We start from the raw sequence: 15084 nt of genomic DNA, 5'->3' as shown, positions 1-15084 counted from the left end.
TAGAACATGAGGACGCGTGAAGATAAAAAAAACCCGCAGGTATTAACCGGAGCGTGGAAGTGTGTGTGCGTGTGTGTGTGTCTGTGTGTGTTTGTGTGTGTGTGTGTGTGTGTGTGTGTGTGCGCGCGCGCGCCGCAGATGAAAGCGGATCGCTTTTCAGAGGGAAATGCGCGCGTCCTGTGTCGGGGGGGATTATCGGGGTTCATGGGACCCCGGGGTCTTCGGCGACAACGTCAACAAACGGCCAAGAAGTCGCATTATCGCGGATTAGAATCCGAAATGATCGCGAATCCCGGCGGGACGGCGGTGGGTGTCCATCATCGGAACCCCACCCTCCCCAGCCAATTAGACACCCACCACCCTCATAATCAATCCGACATTAATTATCCGAAACCAATAATCATACACCATACATTTCAATAATAATAATGGATTTCTAATTGTGTTCTTTTTTAACCAGAAAATGTCCAACAATGTGTATCGATAAGAGGAAAAAAGGAATGAAATTGAAATTAGTTTGTAACTTTTTGACCCCGCCTGACCTTATAAAAGAACGAATTTCGGAAAAAAAAGAAACGTTACAAAAAACATACTTCAAATTTCACAACATTTATTATTATATATATTTTTTTTTTTTTGTCATTACACCAAAAAAAAATGACCTCCGGACACAAGAACAGCGCAGTTTTCACAGTGAAAGATCCACGACACACATCACCGCTACTGACAAAAACCACCAGCGCTCCGACCTGAGAACCGACTCACCGGAACAGCCGGAACAGCCGGAACAGCGAATACTTTTTACATGGGCGGGGTTCGTCACTGTTTTCCCATCTTTTACATATGTACAATTCATAAATAGAAGCGGCCCGCTCTGGCGTCTCCTACCTTGGGAGCTCAGAAGCGGCAGGCGTGAGAGTTCGCGGCTTTGCCGGGGAAAGTGTGGGCGCCCTCCGCGGGGCTCAGGTGCAGGCCGGGGGCGAGCATGGCGAGGACCTGCGCCGGGCCGCCCTGCTGCTGCTGCGGAGGAGGAGGAGGAGGAGGATGAGGAGGATGAGGAGGAGGAGGCCCGCCGTACGGCGACCCCGCCGGGTTCCCTCCCGCCCCGATGATGTTGTCTATGGAGAAGGAGGGCCGGGCGGCGGCGCCGGAGTCCGGCTTGAGGGCGGCCAGGCCGGGCAGGGTCGGGCTCAGCTGCGGGTAGAAGGGCTTCCGCAGCTCGGCCCCCAGGAGGGACGGCAGGGACGGCGGCGAGGAGAAGATGGAGGCGCAGGGCGCGCCCTGGAAGGAGAAGGCGCCGCCCGGGTGCTGCGGGTGCTGCGGGTGGTACGGATGCGGGAAGTTCTGCAGCTGGAGGCCGTAGTTGTAGCCGTACGGCGCGTAGCCGAAGCCGGGCAGGAAGCCGCCCGCGTCCCGGAGGATCTCGGCCGTGGTCTGGTGGCGCTTGAAGCGCTTCCTCCGGCGCAGGAAGCTGCCGTTGTCGAACATGTCGGCGGACTCGGGGTCCAGGGTCCAGTAGTTGCCCTTGCCCGGGTTCCCCGGCTCCCGCGGGATCTTGACGAAGCAGTCGTTGAGGGACAGGTTGTGGCGGATGGAGTTCTGCCAGGCCGGGAACTTCTCGCGATAGTACGGGAACCTGCTGCTGATGAAGTCGCAGATCTCGCTGAGGGTCAGGCGCTTCTTGGGGCTCTGCAGGATGGCCATGGTGATCAGGGCGATGTAGGAGTAGGGCGGCTTCACCAGGCTGTTCTTCGCCGGCTTGTCCGCGCTCGCCGCGCCGCCGCCCGCCTCCCCCGCGACCTCCAGGCTGCGGTGACCCGGGGAGGACGCGCCCTCGCCGGCGTTCTGGGACAGGTTGTCGGAGTCGGAGTCGTGGTCCAGGTGGAAGCGGCGGTGCAGGAATGTCCCGTCCCCGACCACGTCCACGTCTACGTCCACGTCGTCCGACAACGTCGAGCTGTCGGACATGTCCGCGCCCAGAGTCATCCTCGGCGAGTCGTCCTGTCCCCCCTTGTCCCGGTCCGGGTCCAGTCTGCGCGCCTTCCGAACTCCGAACTACATAGACGCGCGGAACGCGGCACCGAGCGCCGGGTCTCACGGTGCGGACTCTCCGTCCCGAGCGCGCCGGTTCGAACGCGCCGCGTCGCGCATATTTCGGGGAAAGTCGACTTTCTGTCTGTCTGTCTGTCTGTCTGTCTCTCTCTCTCTCTTTAATCCTCTTTTTATCGTAACGCGGAGACGCGGTGCGATCTGCGCGCTCTTCCCCACTCGCGCGTCCCGGAAAGCTTTTATTTAAGCGCCGGGTCACATGACCGCCGTGTCACCGCACTTACCGGAGAGGGAGGAGAGGGAGCAGCTACTCCGCGCGTAATAACGCGCCACAATTCACACCGCAATTACGAATCTCGTCGTGGTTCTTCTCCATTTTATATGCGTTAAATAGATTTATACGCTGGTTTTATAAGAACGGCGACATCATTCATTTTGCTTGAAGCATAAATAATTACAACAGCAATAAATATTTCTTTAATAATAAGCCTTCAAAAATACGAAATAGGTTCAGTAGGTAGAGTACATTTCTGTACACAAATTCTGTTCGTACTTATTTTGAAAAATTGCATAATTTAAGCATAATTAAATGTTTATCGTTTATAGACACATTTCTGGCAAATTTCTGCTTCGGTGCGGATTTGCGCTGCGCCGAGCAAACGAATTAAACGCCATTCAGTAGAAATAGAAATTCAGAGCAGCCGTTCATCACGTCTCTATCTCACACACACACACACACACACACACACACACATACAACCTGCAGCAGCTCGTCATCGTCGTGCATTAACTCTAATATTTCATAAACTCTTCAGAACATCCACATTGCGTGGAAATTATTCATTTACTGGCTGCGTCTCTTGCCCCAAAATATTATACAGTTTATTATAAGATCTTTGGTCTGCGCACAACTATTACATCTAACTGAAAAATTAATAAAGCGCCAACTACACCAAACCCAACACACCTGAACACACCCGGACTCCTGTCCAGTCCACTTTACATCTACAGGGCGTCTGGTAAGTGACAGGGACAGTCCCCCCGGAGACACTCGGGGATAAATGTCCTGCTCGGGGACCCGACGGTAGTAAGTGGGGCTCGAACCTGGGACTTCTGGTTCATAGTCGAGTGTGTCACCCACTAGGCCATCGCCACGTTATTTTGTGGGTGTTTATGGTGAACGTTAGGTTACTAATTTCACGCTGGTGTGTGTGTGTGCGTGTGTGTGTGTGTCATCTGGCCATCAGAATGGAGGAACGCGCACCGTCAGTGCAGATGTAGCGCCATCTAGTGGACACGAGGACACCAGGCGTCCTGGTCCTGTTCGGGTCGAGGACTCTGATTGGCTGAAATCTGCCCAGCTCCGGCTCACCCGGCTCACTCACCTGCCACGCACCACAAGCAAAAAAAAAAAAAAAAAAAAAACGCTCTCCTGGCGAGTAAGGAAGCGGACCCGTAATCGGAAGGTTGTGGGTTCGAGTCCCGAGCCGCCAAGGTGCCACTGAGGTCCCCGTCCCCACACACTGCTCCCCGGGCGCCTGTCATGGCTGCCCACTGCTCACCAAGGGTGATGGTTAAATACGGAGGACACATGTCACCGTGTCACTTCACTTAAAACTTAATAAATAACTAAATAAAAGCCAGCCGCACGAGTCCACCAGAAGTAAAGCTGGGCGAAGCTCCACCAGCCCACAATGCTCCTGAATTGTGGTGAAATGTGTCTTCCACTTGAAACCGATTTTGCACGTGGAATATTTCACGATTGCGGGTGAGGGATATTTAACCACCGACCCCTTCTGGAACCCGAAAACTGTTCCACAGCCAGCTCAGTAGAATGCGTGACACGTTGAAGTCGACTAATCAGGTCTTGTGGTCGTTTTTTGAATTTTTAGGAATTTCTGCAACCAGGCAGCGAGCCGCGAGGTGTCGCTCTGCGTCGCGAGTGGTGGTCGTTTAAATTCAATTAAATTAAAGTCACATTAGGTCAGAAAGATTACTTCCTATTAAATAACTTGCCTGGTCTTCTGAATTGTTATTTGGATCTTTTAAAAAAATGTTTTTGGAAAAAAAAAAAAAATTGTATTATAACATATTATTATAACTGACGTAAATTAACGACAAACTGCAGAAATATTTTATAAATCCAAACAAATGTTTTTTTAATGAACAGGAAAATAAAATGTTAAAAGTATTTATTCATCCGTTCTCGGCATCTATCGTTTACACAACAGTGAACATTAAAATGCTTCGCGAATTTAGAGCTTTAAATAATCTAAAACATTTTTGCATATTTTACAACGCTACAACACAAACACAAACACAGCTGTTTTCAGTTTCAATAAAACTGAATTAACTGAAAAAAACTGAACAGACAAAAAAAAAAAGAAAAAACGCCCAGACGAGATGGGAAGTAGAACATCATACAGATGTTCGTATAGGTGCTGGGTAGATGGTGTAGAAAAAGCCTCACAGAACCATAAGTACGGCAGTCATTGGTGCTGGGTATACGATGTACAACCTTACAGAACCAGGAGTACAGCAGTAGTTGGTACTGAAGTGGTGGTGTAGAACCTTATAGAACCAGGAGTACAGCAGTAGTTGGTACTGAGAAGATGGTTTAGAACCTTACAGAATCAGGAGTACAGCAGTCATTATTGCTGGGTATACAGTGTGGAACCTTACAGAACCAGGCGTACAGCAGTAGTTGGTGTTGAGAAGGTGGTGTAGAACCTTACAGAATCAGGAGTACAGCAGTCATTATTGCTGGGTATACAGTGTGGAACCTTACAGAACCAGGCGTACAGCAGTAGTTGGTGTTGAGAAGGTGGTGTAGAACCTTACAGAACCAGGAGTACAGCAGGCGTTGACGTTGAGAAGGTGGTGTAAAACCTTACAGAACCAAGAGTACAGCAGTGGTTGGTGCTGAGAAGATGGTGTAGAACCTTACAGAACCAGGAGTACAGCAGTAGTTGGTGCTGAGAAGATGGTGTAGAACCTTAGAGAAACAGGAGTACAGCAGTGGTTGGTGTAGAACCTCACAGAACCAGGGGTACAGCAGTAGTTGGTGTTGAGAAGATGGTGTAGAACCTCACAGAACCAGGAGTAGAGCAGTAGTTGGTGTTGAGAAGATGGTGTAGAACCTCACAGAACCAGGAGTAGAGCAGTAGTTGGTGTTGAGAAGATGGTGTAGAACCTCACAGAACCAGAAGTACAGCAGTGGTTGGTGCCGGGTACATGGCGTAGAACCACACAGAAACAGGAATACAGCAGTGTCTGGTGCTAGTTATACAGTGTAGAACCACACAGAACCAGGAGTACAGCAGAGGCTGGTGCTAGAACCAGTAAATGGTGTAGAATCTCAAAGAACCAGGAGTACAGCAGTGGTTGGTGTTGAGTAGATGTGTAGAACCTCACAGAACCAGGAACACAGCAGTAGTTGGAGTTGTGAAGATGATGTAGAACCACACAGGAGTACATCAGTGGTTGGTCCTGTGTAGTTGGTGTAGAACCACACAGAACCAGGAGTAGAGCAGTGGTTGGAGAATATGGTGTAGAACCTCACAGAACCAGGAGCAGAGCAGTGGTTGGTGTTGAGAAGATGGTGTAGAACCTCACAGAACCAGAAGTACAGCAGTGGTTGGTGCCGGGTACATGGCGTAGAACCACACAGAAACAGGAATACAGCAGTGTCTGGTGCTAGTTATACAGTGTAGAACCACACAGAACCAGGAGTACAGCAGAGGCTGGTGCTAGAACCAGTAAATGGTGTAGAATCTCAAAGAACCAGGAGTACAGCAGTGGTTGGTGTTGAGTAGATGTGTAGAACCTCACAGAACCAGGAACACAGCAGTGGTTGGAGTTGAGAAGATGGTGTAGAACCTCACAGAACCAGGGGTAGAGCAGTGGTTGGTGCTGGGTACCTGGTGTAGAACCTCACAGAACCAGGAGTACAGCAGAGGCTGGTGCTAGAACCAGTAAATGGTGTAGAATCTCAAAGAACCAGGAGTAGAGCAGTAGTTGGTGTTGAGAAGATGGTGTAGAACCTCACAGAACCAGGAGTAGAGCAGTAGTTGGTGTTGAGAAGATGGTGTAGAACCTCACAGAACCAGAAGTACAGCAGTGGTTGGTGCCAGGTACATGGCGTAGAACCACACAGAAACAGGAATACAGCAGAGGCTGGTGGTAGAACCAGTAAATGGTGTAGAATCTCAAAGAACCAGGAGTACAGCAGTGGTTGGTGTTGAGTAGATGTGTAGAACCTCACAGAACCAGGAACACAGCAGTGGTTGGAGTTGAGAAGATGGTGTAGAACCTCACAGAACCAGGGGTAGAGCAGTGGTTGGTGCTGGGTACGTGGTGTAGATCCTCACAGAACCAGGAGCACAGCAGTGGTTGGTGCTGGGTGTCTGGTGTAGAACCTTAATGAACCAGGAGTACAGCAGTGGTTGGTCCTGGGTAGTTGGTGTAGAACCTCACAGAACCAGGAACACAGCAGTGGTTGGAGTTGAGAAGATGGTATAGAACCACACAGGAGTACAGCAGTGGTTGGTCCTGGGTAGTTGGTGTAGAACCACACAGAACCAGGAGTAGAGCAGTGGTTGGAGTTGAGAAGATGGTATAGAACCACACAGGAGTACAGCAGTGGTTGGTCCTGGGTAGTTGGTGTAGAACCTCACAGAACCAGGAGCACAGCAGTGGTTGGTGCCAGGTATACAGTTTAGAACCTCACAGAACCAGGAGCACAGCAGTGGTTGGTGCTGGGTGTCTGGTGTAGAACCTTAATGAACCAGAAGTACAGCAGTGGTTGGTCCTGGGTAGTTGGTGTAGAACCTCACAGAACCAGGAACACAGCAGTGGTTGGAGTTGAGAAGATGGTATAGAACCACACAGGAGTACAGCAATGGTTGGTCCTGGGTAGTTGGTGTAGAACCTCACAGAACCAGGAGTACAGCAGTGGTTGGTTCCAGGTATACAGTTTAGAACCTCACAGAACAAGGAGCACAGCAGTGGTTGGTGCCAGGTATACAGTTTAGAACCTCACAGAACCAGGAGTACAGCAGTGGTTGGTCCTGGGTAGTTGGTGTAGAACCTCACAGAACCAGGAGCACAGCAGTGGTTGGTCCTGGGTAGTTGGTGTAGAACCTCACAGAACCAGGAACACAGCAGTGGTTGGAGTTGAGAAGATGGTATAGAACCACACAGGAGTACAGCAATGGTTGGTCCTGGGTAGTTGGTGTAGAACCTCACAGAACCAGGAGCACATCAGTGGTTGAGAAGATGGTGTAGAACCTCCCAGAACCAGGAACACAGCAGTGGTTGGAGTTGAGAAGATGTGTAGAACCTCACAGAACCAGGAACACAGCAGTGGTTGGAGTTGAGAAGATGTGTAGAACCTCACAGAACCAGGAACACAGCAGTGGTTGGAGTTGAGAAGATGGTGTAGAACCTCACAGAACCAGGGGTAGAGCAGTGGTTGGTGCTGGGTACCTGGTGTAGAACCTCACAGAACCAGGAGTACAGCAGTGGTTGGAGTTGAGAAGATGGTATAGAACCACACAGGAGTACAGCAATGGTTGGTCCTGGGTAGTTGGTGTAGAACCTCACAGAACCAGGAGCACAGCAGTGGTTGGTTCCAGGTATACAGTTTAGAACCTCACAGAACCAGGAGCACAGCAGTGGTTGGTGCCAGGTATACAGTTTAGAACCTCACAGAACCAGGAGCACAGCAGTGGTTGAGAAGATGGTGTAGAACCTCCCAGAACCACCAGACGTGGAGATGTTCACATGTAGCGCTCCAGGCCGGGTGTGAAGTTCTGCCGCATGTAGGTCGCGCCGCCGTTGCCGCCCCCGCCGCCGCCGCCGCCGCCGTACGAGTTGACGCCGGTCCCGGTCAGGCCCAGCAGCTGCTCCGTGTGGTCCGGGACCGAGACGCGGTTCCCGGGGCAGTAGAGCTGAGAGGCGCCCGCGGAGAAGGAGGACAGGTGGGGCGGGGAGGCCGGGCCGCTGTACGGGTACCCGAGGGAGGGGTTGGCGCGGGACAGCGGGTCCGGCGGGGGGTTGACGGCCGGCGCTTGGAAGCAGGCGGGCTCGGCGCCCGGCAGCGGGCAGGCGGCGGACATGGCGCCCAGCTCCACGCCGCCCATGCCCAGGCCCTGCGGGTTGAGGTCCGCGGCCGCGCCGCTCTGCATCGCCGCCTGCGGGCTGATGAGGGTGTCGATGCTGAACATCCTCGGCTGGGCCTGGTAGTGGTGCAGCATGGCGGGGTGCGGGGACGCCGGCAGCTGGGCTCCGTAGCCGGAGCTCATCGCGGGGTACAGGGTTTTGGGGTAGCCCGGGCGACCCATGGGCGTGGGCGTGAAGGCGCTGGAGCCCTGCACGTAGCCGGGGTAGGTGCTGACGTCGGTGCGCTTGAAGCGCTTCCTCCGGCGCAGGAAGCTGCCGTTGTCGAACATGTCTTCGGCCGCCGGGTCCAGGGTCCAGTAGTTGCCCTTCCCGGGCCGGCCGGGCTCCCGCGGGATCTTGACGAAGCAGTCGTTGAGGGTGAGGTTGTGGCGGATGGAGTTCTGCCACTTCTTGGAGTTCTCGCGGTAGAAGGGGAAGCGCTCCGTGATGAACTTGTAGATGCCGCCCAGCGTCAGCTTCCTCTCGGCCGAGTTGGCGATGGCCATGGCGATCAGCGCGATGTAGCTGTAGGGCGGCTTGCCGCGCTGCACCGGCCGCTTCCTGCGCCGGCCGCCCGCGCCCGGCCCCGGGGGCGGCGCCTCGTCCCGCTCCGCGGCCGCCGGCTCCGACTTGATGACGCCGGGGTCCAGGCCGATGTTGGGGGACACGCCGACCACCGGACTGGCCGCCTCGGCCGGCGAGTGCTGGCACTCCGCAGTCATGTTGCACATGCCCGAGAAGTAAGAGAAACTGGCCAGATTCATAAAAAGTGAGGAGGACTCGATGAACTTCACATCCAACATCAGAGGGAAATCGCATGGAAAAGCCAGGAGCCTCTCTCAGGGTCTCTCTCTCTCTCAGGGTCTCTCTCTCTCTCTGTCTTTCTGTCTCTCTGTCTCTGTGTGTGTGGACAGTTCCTCCTGCCAGGTGTGTGTGGCCGCTGCCGGTTTTATAAGCAGAGCCCCAGTGACGACACCCTCTGTCCGGTGGGGGCCGAGGTGGGGGCCCGGGGCTCTACCCCTGTTTACAGACCGGCCAGGACGCCGCCGGCATCAGCGTAAAGCGGTACGAGGCGGCAGAGACGATTTAAGAAGACGTGACGGAGCACAGGAACCCTGTACAGTTTATTAGTGTTCGTATGCAAATTCCATGTTGTCCATTCCATCCCAGCCTGACTTCCCATCTGAGTCGGACCAGTGTGAGGGATCTTCAGGCTCCGAGCAAACTGTCTCCGGTATAAAGAAATAAACTTTTCTGCTGCAGAAGCTCCTGGATTCCATGTTCACGTATGTTCTGTGAGGGTCTGATCGTGGTTTTTACTTAAGAAATAAACTTTTCTGCTTCAGAAGCTCCTGGATTCCATGTTCACGAATGTTCTGTGAGGGTCTGATCGTGGTTTTTACTTAAGAAATAAACTTTTCTGCTTCAGAAGCTCCTGGATTCCATGTTCACGAATGTTCTGTGAGGGTCTGATCGTGGTTTTTACTTAAGAAATAAATTTTTCTGCTGCAGAAGCTCCTGGATTCCATGTTCACGAATGTTCTGTGAGGGTCTGATCGTGGTTTTTACTTAAGAAATAAACTTTTCTGCTTCAGAAGCTCCTGGATTCCATGTTCACGAATGTTCTGTGAGGGTCTGATCGTGGTTTTTACTTAAGAAATAAACTTTTCTGCTGCAGAAGCTCCTGGATTCCATGTTCACGAATGTTCTGTGAGGGTCTGATCGTGGTTTTTACTTAAGAAATAAACTTTTCTGCTTCAGAAGCTCCTGGATTCCATGTTCACGAATGTTCTGTGAGGGTCTGATCGTGGTTTTTACTTAAGAAATAAACTTTTCTGCTGCAGCAGATCCTGGATTCCATGTTCACGAATGTTCTGTGAGGGTCTGATCGTGTTTTTTTTACTTAAGAAATAAACTTTTCTGCTGCAGAAGCTCCTGGATTCCATGTTCACGTATGTTCTGTGAGGGTCTGATCGTGGTTTTTACTTAAGAAATAAACTTTTCTGCTGCAGAAGCTCCTGGATTCCATGTTCACGAATGTTCTGTGAGGGTCTGATCGTGGTTTTTACTTAAGAAATAAACTTTTCTGCTTCAGAAGCTCCTGGATTCCATGTTCACGAATGTTCTGTGAGGGTCTGATCGTGGTTTTTACTTAAGAAATAAACTTTTCTGCTGCAGCAGATCCTGGATTCCATGTTCACGAATGTTCTGTGAGGGTCTGATTGTGGTTTTTTTACTTAAGAAATAAACTTTTCTGCTTCAGAAGCTCCTGGATTCCATGTTCACGAATGTTCTGTGAGGGTCTGATCGTGGTTTTTACTTAAGAAATAAACTTTTCTGCTGCAGCAGATCCTGGATTCCATGTTCACGAATGTTCTGTGAGGGTCTGATCGTGGTTTTTTTACTTAAGAAATAAACTTTTCTGCTTCAGAAGCTCCTGGATTCCATGTTCACGTATGTTCTGTGAGGGTCTGATCGTGTTTTTTTTACTTAAGAAATAAACTTTTCTGCTGCAGAAGCTCCTGGATTCCATGTTCACGTATGTTCTGTGAGGGTCTGATCGTGGTTTTTACTTAAGAAATAAACTTTTCTGCTGCAGAAGCTCCTGGATTCCATGTTCACGTATGTTCTGTGAGGGTCTGATCGTGGTTTTTACTGCTGCTGCAGCATTTCTGGATTTGTGATGCTTCTTCTTCACCTTCGGCCAAATCGGGAAATTTCAAACTGTTTCAAAATGTTTTGCAGACGAAAAGAAAAGGCGGAACGTGACCTAACCTTCTACTGGGCGCCGGGGACGACGGCGGGTTTCGGATTACCGCGGCTCGGGGGTGCGAACAGAGGCGTCTTATCAGAGATTATCACGTTTGTCCATCTAAACGATGCTAATGGGCGCCTCGCCGCTCACTCCACATAATCCACCCGCGGCCCATTCCCACCGCCGCTCGGCGTCTTGCAGGGAAGGTGCCGAGGCCGCCGTTCTTTCTCCTTCTCGGCGCGCTTGCCCAGGCCGCAGCGCACATGCCGGCCAGAAACAACAGCCGCGCCGCTCGCCGCGGCCCCTGCAAGCCGGCAATTGAAAAATAATAACAGGCCTCTGCAAACAAGCGATTGAGCTGTGAAAGCGGCGCAGGAGGAAAAGCAAATACGGCGAAACGGTTCCGACTCTGGCCGAAGGGGGGGGGGCGGCTGAGACTGAAAATTCCCTCTTCACGGGGTCTCCGGTCCCAGTCGACTCTGTTGTCCTCTGGTGTCCCTGGCTGGTGGGACAACTTGCCCGGCTCCATTCGACTAGCCGAGACCACCACCACCTTTAAGAAACTTTTGAAAACCCACTTGTTTAAAAAGTATTTCAAACGAGTCTAACATACACACACACACACACACACACACACACAAAATGTATATATAAAGTAAAGTGATTGTCACTTGTGATACACAGCAGCACAGCACACGGTGCACACAGTGAAATTTGTCCTGTGCATTTAACCATCACCCTGAGTGAGCAGTGGGCGGCCATGACAGGCGCCCGGGGAGCAGTGTGTGGGGACGGTGCTTTGCTCAGTGGCACCTTGGCGGACCGGGATTTAAACCAGCAACCCCAGCATGTTCTATTCTTGACAAGTTTGGCCTTATCGGGGCTCTTAGTTTTGTAAACTCACAATCTATAGAAACCGAATGAGAATTGCTGTGTCTTCCTCTTGTAAGTCGCTTTGGATAGTAAAGTAGAGTAAAGTAGAGTAAGGTAAAGTAAAGATGACACTCAACATTGTTTTTTTGGGGAGGGAGGGAGAAGGAAACTTTCTCGATATTCATGAAAACTTTGGGGTTTTGATGACATCACGGTCAGGTGGGACGGACGCGGCGAAGCCCCCATGCGTTCAGAGATGAGGTTAAACCAACACAACCGCGGTGCTCACACCGATATGAAAGAGACGGTGCGATGAATCAAACGGGTGTCATAAGCCATAACCGCCCCCGTCTCCCGTACGCCCCAACACAAAGAGTGCAGGGCCCCGCCCACGCGGCCCCCAGCTCAGACTCGCTAAGCCGGGCTAGCTGCTCACACTCAGCGGCTAACAGCTTCAGACAGGCGTGGGATCGGGGGTGAATCCAAGCAGGATCTGCCCCCGGTGCTGCCAGGTCAGGCAGGACAAACACGGGCTGCGGCCAGGAAACGGCCCCTCCGCCCCGGGGCCTGTGGCCTCGCAGTAATCCCTCGTTTTACCCCTCCACCCCCAACACACATCCTCCGGAGAGAGGGACGTTCGCTGCCAGCAGCAGCAGGTCTTCAGGGACAGGTCGCGATGGCCCGCAGTCGAGCGCCAGCAGTGAAAGTCGTGTGTAAATGTAGTGATGTGTCGTGCGAGGTTCCGCCTTGGTACTCTGTTCACCGTCACAAGGTCACGTGACCAGCTGCTGCTGAATGACGTTGCTGAGGAACAGCTGGATCATCGTGGGTGACAAATCTAAGGTTCCCTAGTAATTTTGTAAAGCCACGTCGATCTTCTCCGGGTGCTGCTGGATCTTCACATATCAGGACCAGGAGGGGTTCAGGGGTTATCGTGTGGTCATAATGTCCATTAGGAAAAATAAAGTTTTCTGAATCTGAATCAGTGATCCCACCACCCTGCACTCCTGGACTAATGGACATTGTTTCCACACGATTCGTTTGATTCTGGATCTCCTAATTCCATTATTTCGACCCAAACATGTTAAGTTAGTTCAGCTTGTTTTTTGTAATTCGGCTTTTGTTTTCATTAACAACATATCTGGATGGTGCTCCGCCGGTGCTCCTGAGTTTTTGGAATGGAGAAGCCGGCTGTGCAGCTTTCCATCTCCTCTAATGGAAGTGGAAGAGAGCGTCAGAAAGCGGCGGGGTGGGGCAGAGGTGCTGAGTAAACACTTTGCGCCGCGGCTCCAGGGTGGGGGACGACAGTGCGAGAGGGCGGGGTGGAGGCATGAGAAAAAGCCAGAGAATGGGAGAGCGGACGGGGGGGAACACTGCCCCTTTTCTTGCCCAAACTCATCAAGTACGGGCCAGGGCTCCTGAAAACAGCGGGATTACCAGGGGGCGGGGCTCCCGAAGGCCGGCGCGGCCGCTCACTCCCCACACCTCACGCTACGCTGCGCAGCTAAAGCGCTCATACGTGGTTCTCACACACTCACACAGTATTCACTCGAGTGGACGAACTCTCACAAATGTATCACCATCATCTCCACACGGCCCCACTCAACACTGGGAATCAAACGCGGAGCTTCAGCCTCTGCTCCTCCTGCCCATGCGGGTTCAGGACAGGAGTGGAGAGGTGTTCTTCTCCTTACAATCAGTATTTAGAGGGACAGTCCCTCTGGAGACAGTCAGGGTTACTGGCAGGTAAGGAAGCGGACCTGTCATCGGAAGGTTGCAGGTTCAAATCCCGAACCCAGAACAAATCTGCTCCCCGGTCACCTTTCATCCACTGCACCAAGGGGTCACCAAGGGTGATGGTTAAATACAGAGACCACATTTCGTTGTGTCACTGTGTACTGTGTGCTGTGCTGAATTGTCATTCACAACGTTCATTCATTAGTGCGCAGTACTTATAAAACAGTGTGTGATGAGCTTTGCCGAGGTTGTGAGTTCGTACCTCACCTGGAGCAACGCACCTTGGGGCAGTGGTGGCCTAGCGGTTAAGGAATCGGCCCCGTAATCAGAAGGTTGCCGGTTCGAATCCTGATCCGGCAAGGTGCCACTGAGGTGCCACTGATCAAAGCACCGTCCCAACACACTGCTCCCCGGGCGCCTGTCATGGCTGCCCACTGCTCACTCAGGGTGATGGGTTAAATGCAGAGGACAAATTTCACTGTGTGCACCGTGTGCTGTGCTGCTGTGTATCACATGTGACAATCACCTCACATTCACTTGTTCAGGGTGAGTTGGTGCGTTTGGCCCGTGGCGCCCTAGCGGGTGCAGTGGTGGCCTAGCGGTTAAGGAACCGGCCCCGTAATCAGAAGGTTGCTGGTTCGAATCCCGATACGCCAAGGTGCCACTGAGCAAAGCTGATGTGTGTGGTTTATGTCACATTATGATTTTCTTACGAACCGGACAATTCTGTGGCTGGACTGCAGCTGTACTGCGGCTGTGAGTAATGTTGTGTGAATACAGAATTCCGGGAAAGTGATGTGTCCCAGACGCGAGGGTGAGTACGAGGGTGCGAGGGCTCAGGGGGAGGGGCTAATGAGGCATCTAGCATCTAACGTATTAAAATCGACACCTTCACAGCCAGGAGTTATTCCTGTTCATCACATCAGACGCAGGCGAAGTGACGCAGACGGAGCAGCGTCCGACGTCAGAGTTTCAGGGCGCTGGAGATGAGAGAGGCGGACACAAGGGCTTTCTGTTCCCTGCCTCCCGCCACGCTGCACTCTTTCAACAGACACTCGTCCATTCCTGCTCCCCTCCACTCGTATTCCAGGGGGCGGCTGCCGCTCCATCTTCAGCAGAACACCGGCCCTTCCTACTCCTCAGCTCCACATCAACATCATGCTGCCGCTCGCTGTTCCGGGGTCTGATACCGGGAACTGATGCCAAAATATTTTAATAAGAGCGCAGGGAGCTGATTGGTCTTCATAGATCTTCACTGGCATTACCTGGTGATGAGAGACACACGAGGGCAGCAGCTCCAGAAGATCCAGATACCTGCCGTCCACACCAAGAAGAAGCTATTCACACACACACACACACACACGCATATACACATATATACAATACACAGACACATGTGCATATGCACACATACAAACACACACAATACACACACACATTTTTACACACACACACATACATATACAGACATACACATTTTTACACACAAACATACAATACACAGACAT

The 15084-nt window shown here is 52.0% G+C and overlaps 2 protein-coding genes across 2 annotated transcripts; both read right to left on the bottom strand.

Annotated features, from left to right (window-relative positions):
• Positions 1 to 787: 787 nt before the first annotated feature.
• foxd2 (forkhead box D2) lies at positions 788 to 2106 on the bottom strand. Its single transcript, XM_028962230.1, has one exon. The coding sequence runs from the start codon at positions 1984 to 1986 to the stop codon at positions 898 to 900; it is 1089 nt and encodes a 362-aa protein (XP_028818063.1). The 5' UTR covers positions 1987 to 2106; the 3' UTR covers positions 788 to 897.
• A 5723-nt stretch (positions 2107 to 7829) lies between these two features.
• Positions 7830 to 9108, bottom strand: foxe3 (forkhead box E3). The gene has a single exon (XM_028962838.1). It carries the CDS (start codon positions 9012 to 9014, stop codon positions 7830 to 7832), a length of 1185 nt encoding a protein of 394 aa, XP_028818671.1. The 5' UTR covers positions 9015 to 9108.
• Positions 9109 to 15084: the final 5976 nt, after the last annotated feature.

Source organism: Denticeps clupeoides, chromosome 19 (assembly GCF_900700375.1).
Source record: "Denticeps clupeoides chromosome 19, fDenClu1.1, whole genome shotgun sequence".
Classification (NCBI taxonomy): Eukaryota; Metazoa; Chordata; class Actinopteri; order Clupeiformes; family Denticipitidae; genus Denticeps; species Denticeps clupeoides.
Note: the sequence above shows the minus strand (reverse complement) of the source record. Positions and strands in the feature narration are given on the sequence as shown.